The sequence below is a fragment of the Odocoileus virginianus genome, chromosome 11, assembly GCF_023699985.2.
Source record: "Odocoileus virginianus isolate 20LAN1187 ecotype Illinois chromosome 11, Ovbor_1.2, whole genome shotgun sequence".
NCBI classification, from domain to species: domain Eukaryota; kingdom Metazoa; phylum Chordata; class Mammalia; order Artiodactyla; family Cervidae; genus Odocoileus; species Odocoileus virginianus.
In genome coordinates, this window is record NC_069684.1 from 18,713,630 (window position 1) to 18,738,376 (window position 24,747).

Consider the following 24,747-nt stretch of genomic DNA (forward strand, 5'->3'; position numbering starts at 1 on the left):
GGATCACAACAAACTGGAAAATTCTTAAAGAGATGGGAATACCAGACCACCTCACCTGCCTCCTGAGAAATCTACATGCAGGTCAAGAAGCAACAGTTAGAACTGGACATGGGCCAACAGACTCATTCCAAATTGGGAAAGGAGTACGTCAAGGCTATATATTGTCACCCTGCTTCTTTAACTTATGTAGAATACATCACGCGAAATGCCGGGATGAATGAAGCACAAGCTGAAATCAAGATTGCCAGGGGAAATATCAATAACCTCAGATAAGCAGATGACACCACTATTATGGTGGAAAGTGAACAGAAACTGAAGAGCCTCTTGCACAAAGACAGAAATATAGATCAATGGAACAGAATAGAAAGCCCAGAGATAAATCCACGAACCTATGGTCACCTTATCTTCAACAAAGGAGGCAAGGATATACAATGGAAAAAAGACCACCTCTTTAACAAGTGGTGCTGGGAAAACTGGTTAACCACCTGTAAAAGAATGAAACTAGAACACTTTCTAACACCATACACAAAAATAAACTCAAAATGGATTAAAGATCTAAATGTAAGACCAGAAACTATCAAACTCCTAGAGGAGAACATAGGCAAAACACTCTCCGACATAAATCACAGCAGGATCCTCTATGACCCACATCCCAGAATTTTAGAAACAAAAGCAAAAATAAACAAATGGGACCTAATGAAACTTAAAAGCTTTTGCACAACAAAGGAAACTATAAGCAAGGTGAAAAGACAGCCCTCAGATTGGGAGAAAATAATAGCAAACGAAGCAACAGACAAAGGATTAATCTCAAAAATATACAAGCAACTCCTCCAGCTCAACTCCAGAAAAATAAATGACCCAATCAAAAAACAGGCCAAAGAACTAAACAGACATTTCTCCAAGGAAGACATACAGATGGCAAAAAAAACACATGAAAAGATGCTCAACATCACTCATTATCAGAGAAATGCAAATCAAAACCACAATGAGGTACCATTACACACCAGTCAGGATGGCTGCTATCCAAAAGTCTACAAGCAATAAATGCTGGAGAGGGTGTGGAGAAAAGGGAACCCTCTTAAACTGTTGGTGGGAATGCAAATTAGTACAGCCACTATGGAAAACAGTGTGGAGATTTCTTAAAAAGCTGGAAATAGAACTGCCATATGACCCAGCAATCCCACTTCTGGGCATACACACCGAGGAAACCAGATCTGAAAGAGACACGTGCACCCCAATGTTCATCACAGCACTGTTTATAATAGCCAGGACATGGAAGCAACCTAGATGCCCATCAGCAGACGAATGGATGAGGAAGCTGTGGTACATATACACCATGGAATATTACTCAGCCATTAAAAAGAATTCATTTGAATCAGTTCTAACGAGATGGATGAAACTGGAGCCCATTATACAGAGCGAAGTAAGCCAGAAAGATAAAGACCATTACAGTATACTAACACATATATATATGGAATTTAGAAAGATGGTAACGATAACCCTATATGCAAAACAGAAAAAGAGACTCAGATGTACAGAACAGACTTGTGGACTCTGTGGGAGAAGGCGAGGGTGGGATGTTTCAAGAGAACAGCATCGAAACATGTATATTATCTAAGGTGAAACAGATCACCAGCCCAGGTTGGATGCATGAGACAAGTGCTCGGGCCTGGTGCACTGGGAAGACCCAGAGGGATTGGGTGGAGAGGGAGGTGGGAGGGGGGACCGGGATGGGGAATACATGTAAATCCATGGCTAATTCATTTCAATGTATGACAAAAACCAGTGCAATGTTGTAAAGTAATTAGCCTCCAACTAATAAAAATAAATGGAGAAAAAAAAAATTAATCCTAAAAAAAAATAAAAATAAAAAAAAATAAAGAGCCTCTTGATGAAAGTGAAAGAGGAGAGTGAAAAAGTCTGCTTAAGACCCAACATTCAAGAAACTAAGATCATGGCATCCGGTCCCATCACTTCATGGCAAATAGATGGGGAAACAATGGAAACTGTGAGAGACTTTATTTTTTTGTGTGCTCTGAAATCACTGTTGTTGATGACTGCAGTTATGAAATTAAAAGACGTTTGCTCCCTGGATGGAAAGCTATGACAAATCTAGACAGCATATCAAAAAGCAGATACATTATTTTGCCAACAAAGGTCTGTCTAATCTAAGCTATCGTTTTTTCAGCAGTCACGTACAGACGTGAGAGTTAAACCATGAAGAAGGCTGAGTGCCGAAGTACTGATGCTTCTATAAATGATGGTTTGGAAAAGTCCCTTGAGAATTCCTTGAACTACAAGATCAAACCAGTCAATCTAAAGGAAATCAGTCCTGAATATTCATTGGAAGGACTGATGTTGAAGCGCCAATACTTTGGCCACCTGATGGGAAGAACCAACTCATTACAAAAGACCCTGATGTTGGGAAAGATTGAAGGCAGGAGGAGAAGGGGATGACAGAGGATGACATGGTTGGATGGCATCACTGACTCAATGTTTATGAGTTTGAGCAAGCTCCAGAATTGGTGACGGACATGGAAGCCTGGCATGCTATAGTCCATGGATGGTGTCGCAAAGAGTTGGACATGACTGAGCAACTGAACTGACTAAAACCAAAAATTAAATCTTTTTTCAAGAAGCAAACTCAATTAGAATTTTCTAACTTCACCAATAATGTGAAGTACATTTTCCCTACTCTTAGCCATTACTGTCATATATTATTCATTTGGTGTTAATTTCATCATTGCTTTGACAAACTGAAGTGTCTTTAAAATCTTTGTTAATTGTAACCTAAAATTTCTTGAGAAAAGAGACTCCATACTTATTTACACAACCCCATGTACCCAGCATGTAGCAGATTCATGGCTTTTTAATAACAGAATCATTTCACAAACAGTCCTAAATAGTAACTGCTAAAATAACTGAAACTTTATAGTATAGATCATGATATCCTATACAGAGACAGCAGTAAAACTATTTCTGGCTTTATCCTTGGTACAATTAAGAAAAAAAAAAAAGACACTAATATCACTCTGGATAATAATGAAACATCTACATACAAAACAGACGTGGGGCTCCCTGGGACTGAGATTGGGGACTGACTGCAAAGTAGCATGAGGGAACTTTTAAGAGTGCTGGATATTTCTTGATTATAGTGGTGTTTATAGGGATAGAGAGATATGATAAAGAAATATACCTAGGACTTCCCTGGGGCTCGGTGGTAAAGAATTTGCCTGCCAATGCAAGAGACACAGGTTCGATCTTTGGTCCAGGAAGATCCCACATGCCATGGAGCAACTAAACCTGTGTGCCACAGCTACTGAGCCTGTGTTCTAAAGCCCAGGAGTAACAACTAATGAATCCATGTGACACAACCAATGAAGCCTGCACACCTGGAGCCTGTGCTCGTCAACAAGAGAAGCCACCGCAATGAGAAGCCCATGCACTGCAACTATAGAGCAGCTCCTGCCCACTACAAATAGAAAAAAGCCCGCACAGAGCAACAAAGACCCAGTGCAGTCATAAATAGATAAATAAGAAATATACATAGATGCCTATACCTACGTATTTGTCAAAAATCATAAAACTGTATACTTAAAAGGGATACATGTTATTGTAAACATATATTAGTATAAATTACACATTCTTTTTAAAAAGATTACTCAGGGGAAAAAATATAGAGTTCTTTTGCATCTTTTGCCCCTGTATTATTCACTTGGACAACACATTACAATAAATGATGCTTCATTTCAATAGGGTATGGCCCTCACTGAAAGTCACTTACTCAGTTCAGTTCAGTTCAGTTGCTCAGCCGTGTCCAACTCTTTGCGACCCCATGAATCGCAGCACGCCAGGCCTCCCTGTCCATCATAAACTCCCGGAGTTTACTCAAACTCATGCCTACCGAGTCGGTGATGCCATCCAGCCAGCTCATCCTCTGTCATCCCCTTCTCCTCCTGCCCCCAGTTCCTCCCAGCATCAGGGTCTCTTCCAATGAGTCAACTCTTCGCATGAGGTCACTTACTAAAAGCATGCATTCGCTAGACGTTAGAGACCCATTACTGCTAAAACCAAAGGTACTCAGGCTGACTAAAAAGACCTAAAGGTAAGACCCAGTGGCTCTTACCTCACAGATGTGGCGTGCTGCGTTTGTGGTCAGGCGAGCAGTCTCTGTTTGCTGAGTGGCTATTTTACATGTTGCTTCCTGCAGGACTTCAGTCATATCCCGTTGTGACTTAACCACCTGCTGCAATGATTCCGCATGGACCTGTTAATAAAAGTAGGGGAAAGATAACTTACTTTATGTCTAATCTCATACTATCCAAATCAGTGTTAACATGTAAATCAGTTTCATGGATCAATTGCCTTGTGGGGGGTAAAAAAAAAAGCAAACTTTGACTACTATCTGGATTTCATGTCTTTAAAAATTTAGAGTTTAAAATCTGGAATCTTAAAATCACTGTTGAAGTTTAAGTCTTAACTCCACTGTTTACAAGCTGATGTGTCAGTAGATAAGTAACTACCATGTATTTCAGTTTCCATTTCTCTAAATTGAGGATAAATCTTGACCTGACTACTTAATTTCACAAGGTGGCTATTAGAGTTAAATGGCATAAAATTAACTCATGGGATAATATACTAAAACACTGTTATTTACATATTTCCTTTTTCCTCCTATAAAATGAAAAGAAATCTAAAGTGATTTCAAGGACAGAAATTTGCAAAAGAAGCTACCTGAGCTGCTTTGCTTCGGGTTTCTTCTAATTGTCTCTGACATTCCAGAGCTTCTTGTTCAGCCTTCAGCTTCAAAAGGGCCAAGTCTCTTTCATGGCGTTGTTGCTGTGCCTTCAGAAATAAAGAAATGATCAACTATTAATTCTAAGATACTAAACTATTTTAATGCAGAAATTATATTAAATGGAAAGTTATTTTCCTAACACAAATCTTTTGAAGCTACCCATCAGAGCCTAAAGGAAACAGAGTAAATAGCATAGACATCAACCATTTATTATTTATCTAAAGTATTTAGTGACCACCTACTGTGTGTCAATAATATAATAGAAAAAAATTTCCAAGGCATATAGAGCTAAGAACTGATATCAAAAAGCTGGTTTAAAACAAACATAGGCAGCTCTTTGGAGGACATTAAAACATCCTACATGTAAAAATAAAAATAATGCTTCATAAGTCACAATTTTACGACTCCTCTGACTTTGAAGGAACGTTGCCCCCAAAGGTCTCCTTTTTAACTTTCTTACAATTATTCCATATGGTGTTATCTATAAATTTATATATTATCATCTCTTCTAGAATAGTGCTAAATAATACAGGTTCTCTAAAGGTGGTAAGGTCATACATGAAGTCATACAATGCCCTGGCCATATGTGGAAACCCAGAGATATAATAAATCCCTGAAATAGTACATAGTATCAGTGGTTCAGATTTCAAGGAAAAGATGGCAGCTGCAAAAGGGCCATTTCTCAACCCAGTGATTTTTGACAAAGTTGGAATTAGCTCCTCTCCACTGTCCACCAGTGAGCATTTTGAAGTGTCTGGAGAGCTTTTACTGTCACAACAAATGGACAGCACTGTTCTTATTTATTAGGAGGTGTGAAGGAAGGCTGAATAGTTCCACTCAAAAAAACTATCTATAAATATTTTAAGATGAACTAGAAAATGAAATTGGAAAAAAAAGATTATCAAAAGACATAAAATTTAAGAATAGCTTTTAAAAAGTGTAACATCTCTACACTGAAAATTACAGTTGAGAGAAATATCTAAAAAACCTAAACAAACGAAGATAACATGCTCATGAACTAGAAGATGCAATATTGTTAAGATGTGAATTCTTCCCAAACTCATCTGTAGATTCAATGTCATTCAAATCAAAATTACACCAGGCTTTTAAAAAATTTTGGTAGAAACTGACAAACTGATTCTAGAAGTTAGACAGAAAAAAACAAAGAATAGTTGAAACATCGTGGGAAAGAACAAAACTGGAGTAATTACAGCCTGATTTCAAGACCCACTATGGCAGGGAGGGATAAATTTGGAGATTGGGATTAACATATACACACTACTATATATAAAATAGATAATTAAATAACTAATAAAGACCCACTGCATAGAGCAGGGAACTGTACTCAAAAAACTGTAATGGCCTAAACAAGAAAAGAACATAAAAAAGAGTGGATATATGCATATGTGTAACTGATTCACTTCACTGTACACCTGAAACTAAGAGAACATTGTAAATCAGCTATATTCCAATAAAAAAATTTTAACTGAAAAAATAAAAGAAAGAAGAAAAAAGACTGACTCTATAGTTATTGTGAAATAGTATGGTACTAGACAAATAGGTCAATGGAAAAGAACAGAATGCAAAAGTAGACCAACACATATATGATTACTTAATTGTTGATAAAGGTCTCAAGGTAATTTAAGAAAATGGTGCTAGTACAACCAAACATCTGAATGGGGGGGAAAGGATTAACTTTGACCCGTTCCTCAAAATTCTTAATTAACTTGAAATAGCTCACACACTTAAATATAAAGGCCAAAACTATAAAGTTTTGAGGAAAAACATAAAAGAATATCTTTGTTAGAGTATCTTAATATCTTAGGGTAAGCAAAGATTTCTTAGAATACAAAGAGCACTACCCATAAAAGAAAAAAATTAAAAACTAGACTTCATTAAAATTAAAATCTTCTGCTCTTCAAAAAACAGAGTTTAAAAAAATGAAAGGCAAGGCTAGGATGTGAGTGAAAGTGAAAGTCACTCAGTCGCGTCCAACTCTTTGCGACCCCATGGACTACACAGTCCATAGAATTCTCCAGGCCAGAATACTGGAGTGGGTAGCCTTTCCCTTCTCCAGGGGATCTTCCCAACCCAGGGATCAAACCCAGGTCTCCCACATTGCAGGCAGATTCTTTACCAGCTGAGCCACAAGGGAAGCCCCAGAATACTGGAGTGGGTAGCCTATCCCTTCTCCAGTGGATCTTTGTGACCCAGGAATCAAATTGGGGTCTCCTGCACTGCAGGCAGATTCTTTACCAACTGAGCTATCAGGAAAGCCCCAGGTCTAGGATGGAAAGCAATATTTGAGATATATCTGAAAAGTTTTTGTTCCAGAATATATAAAGAACTCCTACAACTCAATAATTAAAAGACAAATATCCCAATTATGAAAGAAGCAAATGATTTGAACACATATTCACAAAAGTAGATACAAGATTAATCATAAATATGCCAAAAGATCAATTTCATCAGTCATAAAAGAAATGCAAATTAAAAACCACAATGAGATACTACCTCACTGTGTGAGGCAGAATGACTAGAATACACAATGACAGCAAAGAAACAATACAACTAGAACTCTCATATACTGCCATCAGAGTATAAGATGTTACAATTATTTTGGAAAAAAGAATGCCATTTTCTCATAAATATATACTTAACACAAGTAATTACACTCCTAGGTATTTAAGCAAGAAAAGTAAACTTTTGTATCATACACAGAGATATGAAAAAAATAATTTTATAGCAGGAATATTTATGATAGCCAAAAGCTGGAAATAATACAAATGTACACCAACAAGAGAATGGGTAAATGAATTGTGATATAATCATCAGTGGAATGTTTTTCAGCAAAAAACCCAAAAGCACCATAGACGCAACAAAATGGATCAACCTTAAAAATGTTATGCTGCATAAAATAAGCTAAACACAACACATTACAAACTATATTTCCATTTTATGAAGTTCTAGAACTGGCAGAAATAAACTATAGTGATATGAATCAGAATACTACCTGCCTCTGGGTGGTGAGATTAACTGAAAAGGGGCCTGGGTGAAACTTCTGGAGTGATAAAAGTGTAATACATTTTGATTAAGGTGGTTGTTACATGCTCAAAATTCATCAAAGTATACACTTAAAATCTGTGTATTTTATTATATGCAAATGTTATCTGTTTTTTTTCTTGTTTTTAAAGATACCAATAAGCATCTCCACCAAGGAACACTAAGATTTTTGTTAGCTTCCTTAAGGAAAAGTCCTATTAACCTGACACTACCAAACACTTAGATCACAGAAACTTTTCAGTACAATAAAGTATTAAAAAACAAAACAAAACCAAAGTCATTTCTGACTTGTCACACAAAAAGAGAAAATATTGAAAAATTTTGATAAGCTAATTTTCACACTGTAATAAAAAAAGGTAAAGAATGTGGAAAATGAAGTATTTGAAAGAGAATGACTGTATTACTATTCTGTTGCCAAATACTGCATGTTTAATTATCTTTTTACCATATGACAGTTTTTCTCAAGATTATTTATAATAATAATAGTCTGTGTGACAAGACTATTTTTTCTACTTAGCAGTTAAAAGTTTTGTGTTTCCTTTTTTAACTCATCATTAAGATCATTTTAAATAGCAAAGAAAAGAGAAAAAAAACCACAGAAAGCTAAAGAAAATTCCACAAATACCTTTATGATCTGAGCCAGAGACACGGTCTCCTGTTGCGCAAGTGAAACTCCTCTAACCCTTTCTACCTCTGACAGCTGACGCACCGACTCCTCAATGGCACTCAGGTAGCTGAGCTCTGCTGCCATCCGATGCTGGAGGCCAGCGGGAGAAAAGCGCTTCGACCCTGGAAGGCATGTAACTGTCATATATAAGAGTTCAAGGGAAATTACATCTGATTTCTAAACTTCATTTCTTATTTTAAGGTCTAAAAACAAGTCTGCTATCCTTTGTAGGAAAGACAGTGACGTTTTAGTACATAGTATTCTACTAGTTACTTCTTTCGAGTGTGTATGCATGTGAACATATGTATAAACCATGCCAGTGTACATAATACATACACAGGACACATTTTTCAAGTGTCTTTTGACTGACGCTGACAATATGGGAAAAGTCACCACTACTGAATCTCTCGTGCTTTTCGATATTTATTTTCTGGCACAATTTTTGTTTAATACTTCAAATAGTAACTGCATTCACTTGAAGTAACATTTCTCTATGGTTTAACTGAAATAAATTTTTAGAAGTAAATTCATATCCTATTTTTTAAATTACAGCTGCATGGATCTACTTGCCTGGTGTTGAGGCCATCTCTGTCGTCGTTCTGCTGGCAGCCAGGTTCACATCAACAAAAGTTGCATTTGGCTTAAATCCTGTTGGAGTCACTACTACTGAGGATTTAGATCTTTCTAATGAAGTTCCTGGAAGGTCAAACTGCAACAGTTTCTGAGAACTTGGAGATATGGGAGAAGTTGGAGTTTTCTGAGATCTTCCCTTATCTGATGAGACACTACAAGTTTTGTTTCATAAAGACATTAGAGACAGGAAATCTACTTCAAAAACCAGCTAAACAATAAGAACAACATGCAAAACTTATTAACATTAGCTTTAAAAAGCTGTGATAAAAAGCTGTGATTTATTCGTTTAACAGAGTTGCTACACTGAATGAATGACTATGAGTACTCCTTTTATTGCTAGATTTACAGCAGGGAACAAGCTAGGGACAAGCCCTGCTCAAAATAACATGAAAAAGGAGTCTTTTGATTAAATTGGGACTAAACTCCTTCCTCTACAATGTAATTTACTATGAATCACTTATTGTAGTAGCAGGCAAAATCCTCTAGAATACTAAGATCTTATATAGCAATAAAATTACAAACACATAAAAAAAGCAAGGTAAAGCCTATTTCATAAAAATACCTCAAAATACGTCTCTGAAAGAGAATATCATTTTGTGCTAAAAATTTTAAATGACAAAAACTACTTTTGTTATTACTTTTATTAACCAAAAAGTCACAGCAAAAAGTTTCATACTAACCATCTCTAAATAGTTTATATATGTCCATTTGTTTCTGTCCACTTTTTAATGCTATAGTTCTTTCCTGAACTTTCTAAGAAGTAACCTCTCATAGCAGTTGTATTAAAACAACTAAAAGCATTTAATTCAACACAAGGCACAGGTCAAGCCCCTCTATGATAAATTAAGCTCATTAAAGGTACTGTTTCTGATAACAAGAAGCATGCTGCTTTGAACCAGAGATTTATTTACTGACTCAAATATCCTACAAAGCATGTTAGCAGTTAGCATATTTCAACATACTAAAGCAAGCTTACTTTTAGCTTTAATAAAACTATGACATGGTTCTCAAAGGTAAAAATTTCTCTTATACCAGCATTTAAATTTGAATAACAGTAGTCTTCACAGGCACTCACTAGCTTCCAGTAACCTTTAATTTTCTGAAGTTTAGAGAAATACTGTTTTTAACAGTCTGACAATTTACAGAACATAGAAAGAATTATCATTACTTCTGTCTCCTAATAGATTTCCCTGAAAGAATTCCAACACAACATTAAAACAAAGTACTCATAAGAGGAGAGGGAAAAAGTTGGCTTAAAGCTCAATATTCAGAAAACTAAGATCATGGCATCCGGTCCCATCACTTCATGGCAAACAGATGGGGGAAACAGTGGCAGACTTTATTTTTGGGGGCTCCAAAATCACTGCAGATGGTGACTGCAGCCATGAAATTAAAAGACGCCTACCCCTTGAAAGAAGTTATGACGAACCTAGACAGCATATTAAAAAGGAGAGACATTACTTTGTCAACAAAGGTCCATCTAGTCAAGGCTATGGTTTTTCCAGTAGTCATGTATGGATGTGAGAGTTGGACTACAAAGAAAGCTGAGCACCAAAGAATTGATGCTTTTGAACTGTGGTGTTGTAGAAGACTCTTGAGAGTCCCTCGGACTGCAAGGAGATCCAACCAGTCCATCCTAAAGGAAATCAGTCCTGAATGTTCACTGGAAGGACTGATGTTGAAGCTGAAACTCCAAAACTTTGGCCACCTGATGTGAAGAGCTGACTCATTTGAAAAGACTCTTATGCTGGGAAAGATTGAGGGCAGGACGAGAAGGGGACGACAGAGTATGAGATGGTTAGATGGCATTACCAACTCAATGGACATGAGTTTGGGTAAACTCCAGAAGTTGGGGATGGGCATGCTGCGATTCATGGGGTCGCAAAGAGTCGGACATGACTGAGCGACTGAACTGAACTGAACTGACTCATAAGATAAATCTCACCATATGGATTTACAAGATGAATTCATATTTGCTCTGCAGAGACTTACCTAGACTAGCTGTTTCCAATGATATTAATAAGTTTTCTAAAATATAAAAAAGAAACAAAGGAAAAGAATGTGGACACAGAAAGTGTCTATAGCCAAATAAGACAATATAAGTTAAATATTTTTTTTAAATATCTGGACTCCTTTGTATCAAATCCTTAAATCATTTTATCCACTGTCAATCTCCATAGGTGGGGAAGTAGGGGGTCTAGACTATAGTATGGGGCATTTATCAACTTATTTGGCTCTGGAGTTTGTTTAGAAATGTTTAACTTTGTGCATTTTGCCAGTTAAATCATCAGGTATCTCTTAAGGAAAGGTAAAGTTTTCTGAATTCCAAAATCATTGACAAAGAAATTAAAATTTAACTTTAGACATAGGAACAATGGTATTAATAATATGGCACTATCTGCAACATGAAAGCACTAAAAATGATTGTCTGTATGTAACACTATACTGGAAAAAGCACACAGTTTTAAAGTAAAAAAAACAAATCCATGCCTTCTCAGAGCTTAAATTTCCCGAAGAACAAAACCAGTGTAGCAGATAAAAGTCATGGAGACAGAGCAGGAATTGTACATGAAGCAATAGTTATTTGTAAGCAATAGGCTAAGTGCATAATATATGATATTACAGTGTGCAAGTTACACAATCAATTTAAGAGTGATATTTCAAAATCTAATTGTCTAATAAGTTGAGCATAAGCGAAAAGTTCAGAGGTACAAATAAAAAATGATACCAAAAGGGTACTAAGTGGTTATGTTTAAAGATTGGAAGAATACAGTTGAGAAGAAAAAAATGCATAAACAAAGGAAGTAAGATAGTCTTTGGTAGCCTAGAGATAACACTTCAAATAAAGTTAAGCTCTAAGCATTGATCTGTGGGGTAACTGTGAGCTCCAGAGTATTCTAAGGAGAGTAGCTGCTTGGTCAAATGACTGAGTGAAGAAAACAACTGTGAAAATTGTGTTTGGATAGAAAGGTAGATTGCGCTAGAGACAAAGAATTCCTGTGGCAGTAGCTATAATAGTTTAGGTGAGAGATGAGTATATTCTATAATATAAAGACTAGAGCTATGAACAAAACTATAAAAAAATATAAATTTATTAAGTGAATTCTCTGAACATCAATGATATTGTAACTTTAATGAAATACAAATTACAGTATAAAATATGCATTACTTTACCTCAAAGAATGCCCAGAAAGTTCTTCCAAAGTGCTATCTGTATCAAGGGCCTGCTCATAATCTTTCACAGAAAGTTTGCTACTGGTCCCAGATTTCTTTCCTTGATGAGAGCCACGTTCTGAACCAGAGTGTACTTTTTCTTCATCAACAAGTGAGTTCTGAATATTTCCAGTGAGTGAATCTAGCCCTGTAAAGTAAATTTCTTATAAAACTGATTCCCAGTATTAGAAGCTACTAAGAGATAACTAACACCTAGATTTCAGTAAAATAACGAAAAGCACAAAGCAGAATATCTTAAAATGGACTTTAAAACAGTTCATTCTTCACTTCCATATAAGGCAAGTGACGTTTCTTCCATTAACATCTCCTACTTGCTATTAAAAAATAAACTCTTTTTAAATCAAATGGTTAAAAAAAAAGACAAGCATATTAAACAAGAATGAAGTACTACTCTGTCCCCATAAAAAAGTAACCACCTCCAAATTTTTTAAGGATAAAATCCAGAGGTGAAAGAAAAAGGTTATCAACTGCCAACTAAACTACATAATCCTCTTGAAAAACTCTACACTAAGAACTACACAGCCAGATTTATAAAACTGTTCATATTCTCCGAACAATTATTCTCTGACTCAAAATAATTTTACTTATACGGGTATCTTAAGGAGACAATGTTGAAACAAAAGTTGTACATGACATTCAATGCATAACTTTATAATTAAAAAAATTTCAACCTCCTTTACCAGCAATAGAATTGTCTAAATTACATAGATAAGAGTAACTTGAATACAGAAACAGCTTTTTGTAATTTGAACACATACATTATTACCTTATTGCTCTTAAACACCTTATGAAGTGGGTACTGTATGCTTAATTGGTTGATGCAGTAACTAGACATCTATGAGGCTAAATAACTTAAGGAATCATGGTTGATAGCAGAAATAGGACATAAACCCAGGCTTCATGATTCTAAGTCTAGGGCATTGTTCATCTTGATGATATGCTTCAATACCAGCACAGAAAAATGCATGCTATGTTTAAAAAAAAGAAGAAGCACGAAAGAAGAACTGTGTACACATTTTAATGGCAGCTAAATTTTTTTTAAAATCTGGTTTTAACATGGTTAAAGATCAAGAGACAATGGAAAAGTAAAAAAAAAAAAATTATGCTGCACTCCCATGTTCATAGCAGCATTATTCACAATAGCCAAAAGGTAGAAGCAACTCAAATGTCCTTCAACAATGACTGCGTAAACAAAACTGGTATATACATACAATGAAATATTATTCAGTCTTAATAAAGAAGGACATTTTCACACATGTTACAACATGCATGAACTCTGACAACATTATGCTGAGTAAAATAAACCATTTGGTCACAAAAGAACAAACACTGTATGATTACATACCTATCTGAGGTACCTAGAATAGGCAAATTCATAGAAACACAATGTCAGAGGGGAGAATGACAGCTATTATTTAGTGAGAATAGAGTTCTAGTTTGGAATAAAGAAACAGCTGTGGAGATGAACGAAATGGTGATAGCTGCACACTGTGAATGTACCTAATGGTACTGAACTAGACACTTAACCACAGAGACAGAAAGTAGAATGGGGGCTGCCAGGGGCTGGAAAGGGAGGAATAGGGAATCACTGTTTAATAGGTACAGAGAGTTTCAGTACAGGAGGATGAAGTAGTTCTGGAGGTAGACAGTAGTGAAATTTGGTTGTAAACAGTGTGAATAAATTAAATGCCACTGAACAGTACACTTAGAAATGGTTACAATGGCAAATTTTATGTTAACTATGTTTGTCACACAAAAAATAGATTTTAAAATTAAGCTACATTATTCTATAGTGATAGCAATAAAGTAACAATTTTTCATCAAAATTTGATTTGAAAAGGAAAAATGAGAACAGTCTTACCATGTGAGAAATACTAAACCCAAGTACCAAAGAAATGCAAATCAATGAGATGCCATTTTTCAATATCAGATTAGCAAATATTTTTGAAGTAATGAAACCTTGACTGTCATTCAGCACACACATGAAATACTCCTCATACACCATTTTCATGGGAGTGCAAACTCATATATCCTTTGTGTTTTTTTTAATTTATTTATTAATTGGAGTAAAACTGCTTTACAACATTATGACAGTTTCTGCCATACAACAATGTAAATCAGCCATAATTATATCAACTCCCTCTTGAGCTTCCCTCCCCTCCCCACATCCTACTCCTTTAGATCATCACAGATCACCTGGCTGGGATCCCTGTGTTATATAGCAACTTCTCACCAGGTATCTATTTTACACATGGTAGTGTATTTATGTTGATGCTACTTTTTCCATTCATCCCACTGTCCTCTCTCCACTGTGTCCACAAGTCTGTTCTCAGTATCTGCATCTCCATTCCTTCCCTAAAAATAGGTTCATCAATATCACTTTTCTAGATACCATTTATGTGCAATAATATGATATTTCTTTCTCTTTCTGATTTACTTCACTCTCTAAATCCACCACCTAACTAGAACTGGCTCAAATTCATTCCTTTTTTATGGCTGAATACTATTCCATGTGTGTGTGTGTGTGTGTGTGTGTGTGTGTGTGTGTGTGTGTGTGTACACGGCACATCTTTATCCATTCATCTGTCAATGGACATCTAGGTTACTTCCATATTCTAGCTATTGTAAATAGTACTGCAAAGAACTGGGATACATGTGTCTTTTTCATTTATGGTTTTCTCACAGTATATGACCAGTAGTGGAATTGCTAGGTCATATGGTAGCTTTATTCCTAGTTTTTTAAGGAATCATATATCCTTTCTTAAGGACAAAAAAAATACATAGAAATAATTTTCCAGCCAAGCCCTTAATGGTGGAATTTCTCATAGCAATTTATCATAAGAAGTTATGTGAAGATGTATACAATGAATTAAATATGCTAGTCAGTATATCATAATGAGGAGAAAAATACAAATAATCTAGAGGATTGTCCATCAATTAGAAAGGATTCTACAATCTAAAATCTATTTATGACTCCTAGGCTAGAAACAAGCTGTTAATACTGGTTATCTCTAACTTTACCATAATAAAGATGCACTCTTCTAGAATAAAAACAGTTCATTCACTTAATATATTATTTTTGAAAATACACAATTTAAAAATTGTTCATTTCAAAAAACTAGAAATTGTAGACAATACAATGGTCTATGCAAGAAAGATCTAAATTCCATTCAAGGGACCTATATGCAAAGAAATCATTTGCCCCTAGTTTAAAAGATTTCCAAATGAAAGTATATTTATATGTTTTAAAGTTAAATTAAGATAATTTTTTTCCTACGATTACCACTTTCATCTACTCTTTTCATCAACACTGAGGAAGTGAGTGAGTATGCACTATTTTTCACCACCAGATCTGAAGTATATGCAACATAATGTATACATCTTAGAACTTTGGGATAAGATACTAAGTTTAAGTTGATGCTGTGGTAAGTAAAATATATGAGTTTTCTTAAGGCATTATGAAAAGGAATCAGGGAAACTGAAAACCACAGAAAATTATTTGTATTTCACCTAATCAAGTATTAGATTATAATTTTTAAAACTTACACTGAATCATATTGTTTATACTCATAATTTAATATATCATGATATCTTAAGTTGTACAATATATTATAGTAAAACATAAACTTGATTTATGAGCTAGAAGTCAGAATGTAGGCTTTGCCAATAACTAGTTAGTAACCTTAGGTGAGACATTAACATAATAAAGCATAACAACTGCAAAATAAAAAAACTGAGCAAAATCATCATTTCCTGATATGTATTCTGCTGAATTTGTATGTAACATGCTGATTGAAGACCTGATTCTGTGGTCAAATAAATTTGAAAAATATCACACTATAGCCTCATCCTCATCCTAAATAATCCATATCAGCATATTAAAAGTATTGAAGTCCTGTTAGAAAGAAGCCTGTTTCACTCTAAAAGTATTTCCCAGGTTTGTGGAACCATGGGTGTTCTTCTGTTCTCAGGACACCTATGAAGCAGCCTATTGCACTGAATCAGTATTTCACAAGAAAAGACAGGCTTTGAGAAGTGTTGATAAAATGCTGTCTAACGTTCCATCTGTTTTAAAGAACACTTCCAATGTGCAAGAGAGTTATACCTCTCCTAGCCAAAGACAACACAAAAAAAGAAAACTACAGGAAAGTATCACTGATGAACACAGGTGCAAAAATCCCCAACAAAATTTCAGCAAACAGAATTCAGCAATACAGCAAAAAGCTCAAACACCACGATCAAGTTGGGTCTATTTCAGTGATGCAAGGATTCTTCAATATATGCAAATCAATCAAGGTGATACACCATATTAAATTGAAAGATAAAAACCATATGATAATCTCAATAGCCACAGAAAAAGACTTTGACAAAATTCAGCACCCATTTATAATTAAAACTCCTCAAAAAATGGGCATAGAAGGAACCTACCTCAACAGAGTAAAGGCCATATATGATAAGCCTATAGGAAACATTATTCTCAATGGTAAAAAAATGAAATCATTCCCCCTAAGGTCAGGAACAAGACAAGGGTGTCCACTTTCACCATTATTGTTCAACATAGTTCTGAAAGTCCTAGCTACAGCAATCAGAGAAGAAAAATTAAAGGAATCCAGATTAGAAAAGAAGTAAACCCTACGTAGAAAACTCTAAAGATAGTATCAGAAAATTACCTCACTAGAGCTAATCAGTGAGGTTAAGAAAAGTTGAAGAATACAAAATCAATATACAGAAATCACTTGCATTTCTATATAGGAACAATGAAAAATCAGAAAGAGCAATTAAGGAATCAATCCCATTCATCATTGCAACAAAAAGAATTAAATATCCAGGAATAAACTTACCTAAGGGAACAAAAGAACTGTATACAGAAAACTGTAAGAAACGATGAAAGAAATCAAAGATGACATAAACAGATGGAGAGACATTCCATGTTCCTAGGCAGGAAAGTGAAAATGAGTATAACTACCAAAACACAACCTACAGATTCAATGCAATCCATATCAAATTACCAATGGCATTTTTCACAGAACTAGAACAAAAAATTTCACAGCTCATATGCAAACACAAAAGATCCCAAATAGCCAAAGGAGTCTTGAGTAAGAAGAATCGAGCTGGAGGAATCAACCTTCCTGACTTCAGACTATACTACAAAGCTATGGTCATCAAGACAGTATGGTACTGGCACAAAAAGAGAAAAACAGACCTATGGAACAAGACAGAAAGTCCAGAAATAAACCCATGCACCTATGGGTACCTTATCTTTGACAAAGGAGGCAAGACTATACCATGGGTAAAGACAGCCTCTTCAATAAATGGTGCTGGGAAAACTGGACAGCTACAAGTAAAAGAATGAAATTACAACACTTCCTAACACCATACACAGAAATAAACTTAATATGGATTAAATACCAAAATGTAAGGCCAGGAACTATAAAATTCTTAGAGGAAAACACAGGCAGAACATTCAGTGACATAAATCAAAGCAAGATCCTGTATGACCCACTTCCTAGAGTAACAGAAATAAAAACCAAAGTAAACAAGTGGGACCTGATTAAACTTAAAGCTATTGCACAGCAAAGGAAACTATAAGCAAGGTGAAAAGGCAACCCTCAAATGGGAGAAAATAATAGCAAATGAAACAACTGACAAAGGATTAATTTCCCAAATATACAAGCAGCTCATACGTCTCAATAGCAGAAAAACAAACAACCCAATCAAAAAGTAGGAAATAGACCTAAGCAGACATTTCTTCAAAGAAGACATACAAATGGCTAACAAACACATGAAAAGATGCTCAACATTGCTCATTATTAGAGAAGTGCAAATCAAAACCACAATGAGATATCACCTCACACTGGTCAGAATGGCCCTCATCAAAAAGTCTACAAACAATAAATGCTGGAGAGGGTGTGGAGAAAAGGAAACACTCTTGTACTGTTGGTGGGAATATAAATTGATACAGTCAATATGGAAGACAATATGAAGATTCCTCATAAAACTAGGAATAAAACCACCATATGACCCAGCAATCCCACTCATAGGCATATACCCTGAGGAAATAAAAATGGAAAAAGACACATGTATCCCACTGTTCACTGCAGCATTAGTTACAATAACTAGAACATGGAAGCAACCTAGATGTCCATCAACAGATGAATGGATAAAGAAGTTGTGGTACATACACACAATGGAATATTACTTGGCCATAAAAAAGGAACACATTTGAGTCAGTTCTGATGAGGTGGATGAACCTAGAACCTATTATACAGAGTGAAGTGAGTCAGAAAGAGAAAGATAAATATCTATTTTAACACACATATACAGAATCTAGAAAAATGTTACTGGAAGAATTTATTTACAGGGCAGCAATGGAGAAACAGACATAGAAAATAAGACTTATGGACATGGGGAGAGGGGAAGAGAGGGTGAGATGTATAGAAAGAGTAACATGGAAATTTACATTACCATATGTAAAACAGACAACAAGAATTTGCTGTATGGCTCAGGAAATTCAAACAAGGGCTCTGTATCAACCTAGAGGGGTGGGATGGGGAGGGAGATGGGAAGAAGGTTGAAAAGGAAGGAGATATATGTATACCTATGGCTGATTCATGTTGAGGTTTGACAGAAAACAATAAAATTCTGTAAAGCAATTATCCTTCAATTAAAAAATAAATTAAAAAGAAAAAAAAAATTCTCTCCTAGCAGTCTCACATTGGAAGTATAAAATGACACTAGTTTTCTAAAGAGCTATTTGGCAAAACGCATCCAAATTTTAAGCATGTTATACTCATTGTCCATTATCTTCCTTCTAGGATTTTCTCTTAAAAGAACCAAATCAATGCATAAAGATGCATTTGTAAGGCTATTCAATGCCTTACAGTGTTTATTATAGAAAATGCAGCAGTGTTTATTACAGAAAAGAAAGAAAAAAGAAAGAATCTAAATGTCCAGCAATGGGGAACTGGATAAACAAATTACAATACATTCAAATAACAGAACACTAGGTAGCCATTGGGCTTCTCGGGTGGCACAGTGGTAGAACCTGTCTGAAATGCAGGAGGGGATGTGAGTTCGCTCTCTTGTGTTTGGAAGATCCCCTAGAGAAAGAAATGGCAACCCACTCCAGTATTCTTGCCTGGGAAATCCCATTGACAGAGGAGCCTGATGGGCTATAGTCCATGGGGTTACAAAAAGATTCAGACATGACTTAGCGACTAAACAACAAACAAGTAAGCCCTTACAAAGGGTTAACCATATTTACTAAGAGAAAGGCTTCTGTAACCCATTGACAGGAAAAAAAAAATCATATAAAATGTGATCTCATACATGTAACATTTTCTATTTACATATGCCTACTAACTGTCTAGAAGTATTCTTACTAAAAATGTTAACATTTCACATGCATTGGGATATCTATTCTTAAAAAAACAAAAACTACAAAACAAGCGTTAGTATATGTGTGGAGAAACTGGAACCCTGTACATTACTGGTGAGAATGTAAAATGTTAAAGGTATAAATATAAAAATGATTTTTATCCAGCAAGTCTACAATTGGGTATATACACAAAAGAACTGGAAGTAGGGACTCAAACAGTATTTGTACATCAATGTTCATGTCCATATTACTCACAATAGTTAAAAGGATGAAACAACCAAGATCCCCATCAACTGATCAAAGATTACACGAAATGTGGTGTATCCATATAATGGGATATTATTCAGCCTTAAAAAGGGAGGACATTCTGATACACGCAACAATGTGGATGCTATGCTAAATGAAATAAGCCAGATATAAAAAGAATATTGGATGATGCCACTTATATAAAGTACCTAGAGTAGTCAAATTCAGCAAAAGAAAGTAGAACAGTGGTGAGCAGCAGCTCGGGGAAGGGAGGGAAGGGAAATTAGTCTTTAATGGGTTCCAAGTTTCAGCATGGCAGGATGAAAAAGTTCTGGAGTTGGGTAATGATGATGGTTGTGGAACACTATGAACATGCTTATTAACAGTACTGAATTCAACACTTGAAAATGGTTAAAATGATAAGGTTTACATTATATATATTTTACCACAATAAAATAAAATCTAAAAAGACATTAACATTGGTTATCTCTAGGTGGAGGGAATACAGATGATTTGTCCTCCCCAGTCTTTTTTAACTCAACAAGCAATTTTTTACTATTAGAAAAAATAATTGTGGAAGCAAAATCATTCCCTAGAGACCATCCTGTGACTCTAAGAGGCCTTTGCCTAATGACTGTTATCTTCTCATCACTAGGCCTACTGAGCAAATTATAGCCAGGAGTAGAACTTAGGGGACTGAAAGGTGTTCTCAATTAGTCAAGAATGCCAAAGGGCCAGCTACTATGGCAAGTACTGAGATGTACACATTATATATGTAGGCTTCAAAATTACCATAGAAAGCATTTATTATCATCTTCACTTTGTAGATACAGAAATTTGACCATTACAGTTAACGACACTCAGAAATATACAGGATACAAAGTTTTTAAAAAGCAGCTGCAAAATAATAATATTTCATTTCTGCTTTTTAAATTAAAATGCATGTGGGAGTGTGCCTTATTTTATGTACATATTGGAAAAATAGGCACCAAAAACATCAATAGTAGTTATCTCTGAGGAGAAGAATCAATAGAGGTTTATAACTGTTGTACAATTGTTTTTCTACAACTTTTAATTTTTTATCATTGTTAATGTATTCCTTTCATAGTAAGCAAAAGATTTATAATGTTATATATCAAAAGGTGTTATTGTAATGATAAATAAGTATGAAAGTCAATTATACTATTATCATAAAGAAGTTATCTAACTTATGAAATCAAATCATTAACTTTAGATTAGTCACAAAGCCACTGGTAAAGAGAAAAAGATCATCACAGAGAATTCCACTTACATTCCATCTTTTCTTTTTTTCCTTTCTTCCCTTTAGAAGAAGAAGATGAATGAGACGATGCAGCAGACTGGGCCCCAGATGAGTGCTGGGAGGTGACATCCACAGAGGAGAGCTCATAGGCAGACTTTCTGCTAGAATGATCCTCCTGAATGCCTAAACTGTGACTACCAATACTGTCAAAGAATAAGTAATAGTGGTTAAAGAAAGAAAGAAAAAGTTTCAACCCACAGCTAAAACTACAGATATTTTAAGATCTATTTAGTCACAAAGAGAATATAACTATAATCAAAGATGCTTTCCACTTGCCTTGTTTTGTCCATACCAGAAGCCTGCATTATTCCCTATGGCTCAGTTTATTACTGAGAAAAGTCTTGGGCAGTTTTTTACTGAAGTGAAACCAATAAAAATGGGTAACTCAGACACATAAGAGAAAAAAATATAATGCTGGATACTGAAAAATGTGACCTCAATTTCTACTCAAATTTATAATTATTTTCCTTCTAATAATCCTATAGGGAATAATAATTTAATATGTTCTAATTCAACTCAGAAATAAAATATAATAAATCATATTGATTGGTGATATTAAATGTTACCACAATTAAATCCTTACACATCTTGATTAAAAAATAAACCTTTACTTTGAAGTTCAAAATTTAAAACTACACTTCTGCTATAATCTTAATAATACTTATTTTCATTAATCTGGCTATATATAATTTTTCGATTAATTTTTAGAGGATAATTACTTGACAATAATGTGATGGTTTTGCCATAGATCAACATGAACAGGCATTAGAGATACATGTGTCCCCTCCCTCTTGGAGCCCTCCTACTTTCCTGCCCATCCCACCCCTCGAGGCTGCACTGAGCACTGGCTTTGGGTTCTCTGCATCATACACTGAACTCCCACTGGCTATTCAGTTTACATATGGTATGTATATGTTTCAATGCTATTCTCTCAAATCATCCCACTCTCCCCTTCTCCCACTTTTTCCAAAAGTCTGATCTTTATGTCTATGTGTCCTTTGCTGCCCTGCATGTAGCATGATTATTACTACCTTTCCAGATTTCATATATATGCGGATATAATTAATTTTTTAAAGATCATCCAATAATTTTATGTGCATTACAATTTGTAATGTGTGAAGAAAATTATACTGCATGTGAGTGATTACAAATTATTTTATATGGTAACAAAATTTAGGGAGGAAATTCTCGGGTGAAATCTGATTCACTTACTATATGACACTGTACAGGTAACAACCTTAGGACTTCAGTTTCCTCTCTCAAGTATGAATAACAAAAATATTTATCATATCAGGCTGTTACGAGAATGAGTTAATACAGGTAAAGCCCTATCAGTCCTCTTAGCACCTTACACATTAAAGTGAAAGTGTTAGTTGAGCTCTTTATGATCCAGTGTTAGTTGTTCAGTTGTGTCCATCTCTTTATGATCCCATGGACTGTAGTCTGCCAGGCTCCTCTAACCATGGGATTCTGGAGTGGGTTGCCGCCTTCTCCAGGGGGTCTTCCCCATCCAGGGGTCAAACCCAGGTTTCCCGCATTGCAGGCAGATTCTTTACTGATTGAGCCATCAGGGAACTCCCTTGTACATTAACTGCTCAATAAATATTAACATTATAATATTGCTACTATTCAAAGATTTGCAAAACTTTTGATGTTATCCCAATTATAAAAAAAATTACTGATTACTTAGGATCATGTGGTGTTGGAGAAGACCCTTGAGAGTCCCTTGGACTACAAGAAAATCCAACCAGTCCATCCTAAAGGAAATTAGCCCTGAATATTCATTGGAAAGACAGAAGTTGAAGTTGAAACTCCAATCCTTTGGTCACGTGATGTGAAGAACTGACTCATTTGAAAAGATCCTGATGCTGGGAAAGATTGAAGGCGGGAGGAGAGGCAGATGACAGAGGATGAGGTGGTTGGATGGCATCACTGACTCAAAGGACATGAATTTGAGTAAACTCTGGGAGCTGGTGATGGACAGGGAGGCCTGGCATGCTGCAATCCATGGGGTTGCAAAGAGTCGGACATGATTGAGCAACTGAACTGAACTGAATAGGATCATGGAGTCAAGTGTCTAGCTAGTCATCTTCAATTCTATTACAGAAAACCATTTCTTAATCATCTCATATTAACACACCATGGGATAATTTTCCCACTACTAACCTCAACCAGGGATTCATAGATTGATTTAACAATCTATATTTTGTTTATTATGTGCCAGACTCTATTCCAAGTACTTTGTATTTCACTGAACATTTATAACACTTTAACAGAGAAGAAAACTGAGGCATAGGGAAATTAAAACAACATGCCCAAAGACAAAAAACTGAACATTACTAGAGTCAGTATGTAAACCCATATGGTCTGGATCCAGAGCCCATGCTCTTAATAACTACTATGCTATGCAGCTTCTACATGTTTCTTCAAATAAGCAAAATCTGACTAATATCCAGACTTCAGTTCTCATTTGTACATTTGTCTCACTCTTCAGATTTTATTTCATACTGTTAACATAGTCTTACTTGGGTTCAAGAGCTGACTTTTTTTCTGTCAAAGTCCCACTCCCTGCAGAGGAAACAAAATCATCTTCATAGGAAACGCTGCTTAGAGGGGTTGTGATGGCATTCAAAGGCCGTGATGCTGATGTTCCTCTTTCCAACCTGTCTTCAAATTCTGTCAAAAGTAGTAATTGATATGTGTTTTAAAATAAACATTTAAAAAACTACAAGCAAAGCATTCCACAACCTGGGGATTAACAACATGGATTTAGGGATATTTTAGTTTGCTTTTATTAGTTCTTCTTTTCAAGTTATCTTTATATCTGATAATACATCTTTAACTTTTTATTAGGGAAATTTTCAAACATATATATGACAGTAAAGAGAGTCATATAATGAAACTAATACATCCATTATCCAGCTTTAACAAATACCAACACAAACTTCATATTCCCTCCATCTGTAATTTTCCTCAAACATTACTTTGAAACAAATCCCAGATAACAGATCAACTCTAAACATTTCAGTATAACTATAATATCTTAATGGAAGTCTAATAGAAGGATTTAAAAACATATCCAACCTTCTTGCGAAAAGAAATTGAGGGGGTTGATTTACAAGCTCTTTGCTTTAATCAGAAGAACTTTAATATTCAAAGAACTTGAAAATGACCACTTATAGAAATAAGTGCTAAACGAAAGAGATAAATAGGCACATATAGGTCTGCACAAGATCAAATGAAGTAGCTAACTATGAATTCTAGGGAAAAGTAATGGGAAACCCAATTAAGCATAAGATGAACAAATTAAATCAATTCATCTGTCAGATAAATCGTTCACTATGTAGAATGGAAATGAAAAAAAAACACAGTATCCATAGTCTACTTCGGGCTCAGCCTCACTCACT

General features: G+C 35.3%; 1 protein-coding gene across 7 annotated transcripts in view; it reads right to left on the reverse strand.

The window, feature by feature from the left end:
- CEP350 (centrosomal protein 350) overlaps nucleotides 1-24,747 on the reverse strand; it is a 155,596-nt gene that overhangs the window by 73,832 nt on the left and 57,017 nt on the right. For all 7 annotated transcript variants that reach the window (XM_070473988.1, XM_070473985.1, XM_020868870.2 and 4 more), the window contains 7 exons: nucleotides 23,866-24,016; nucleotides 21,311-21,483; nucleotides 12,336-12,522; nucleotides 9,099-9,313; nucleotides 8,487-8,650; nucleotides 4,735-4,845; nucleotides 4,127-4,267 (listed from right to left, as the gene is read on the reverse strand). In XM_070473988.1, coding sequence (XP_070330089.1) covers nucleotides 4,127-4,267; nucleotides 4,735-4,845; nucleotides 8,487-8,650; nucleotides 9,099-9,313; nucleotides 12,336-12,522; nucleotides 21,311-21,483; nucleotides 23,866-24,016 — 1,142 coding nt within the window. The remainder of the gene's footprint in view (nucleotides 1-4,126; nucleotides 4,268-4,734; nucleotides 4,846-8,486; nucleotides 8,651-9,098; nucleotides 9,314-12,335; nucleotides 12,523-21,310; nucleotides 21,484-23,865; nucleotides 24,017-24,747) is intronic.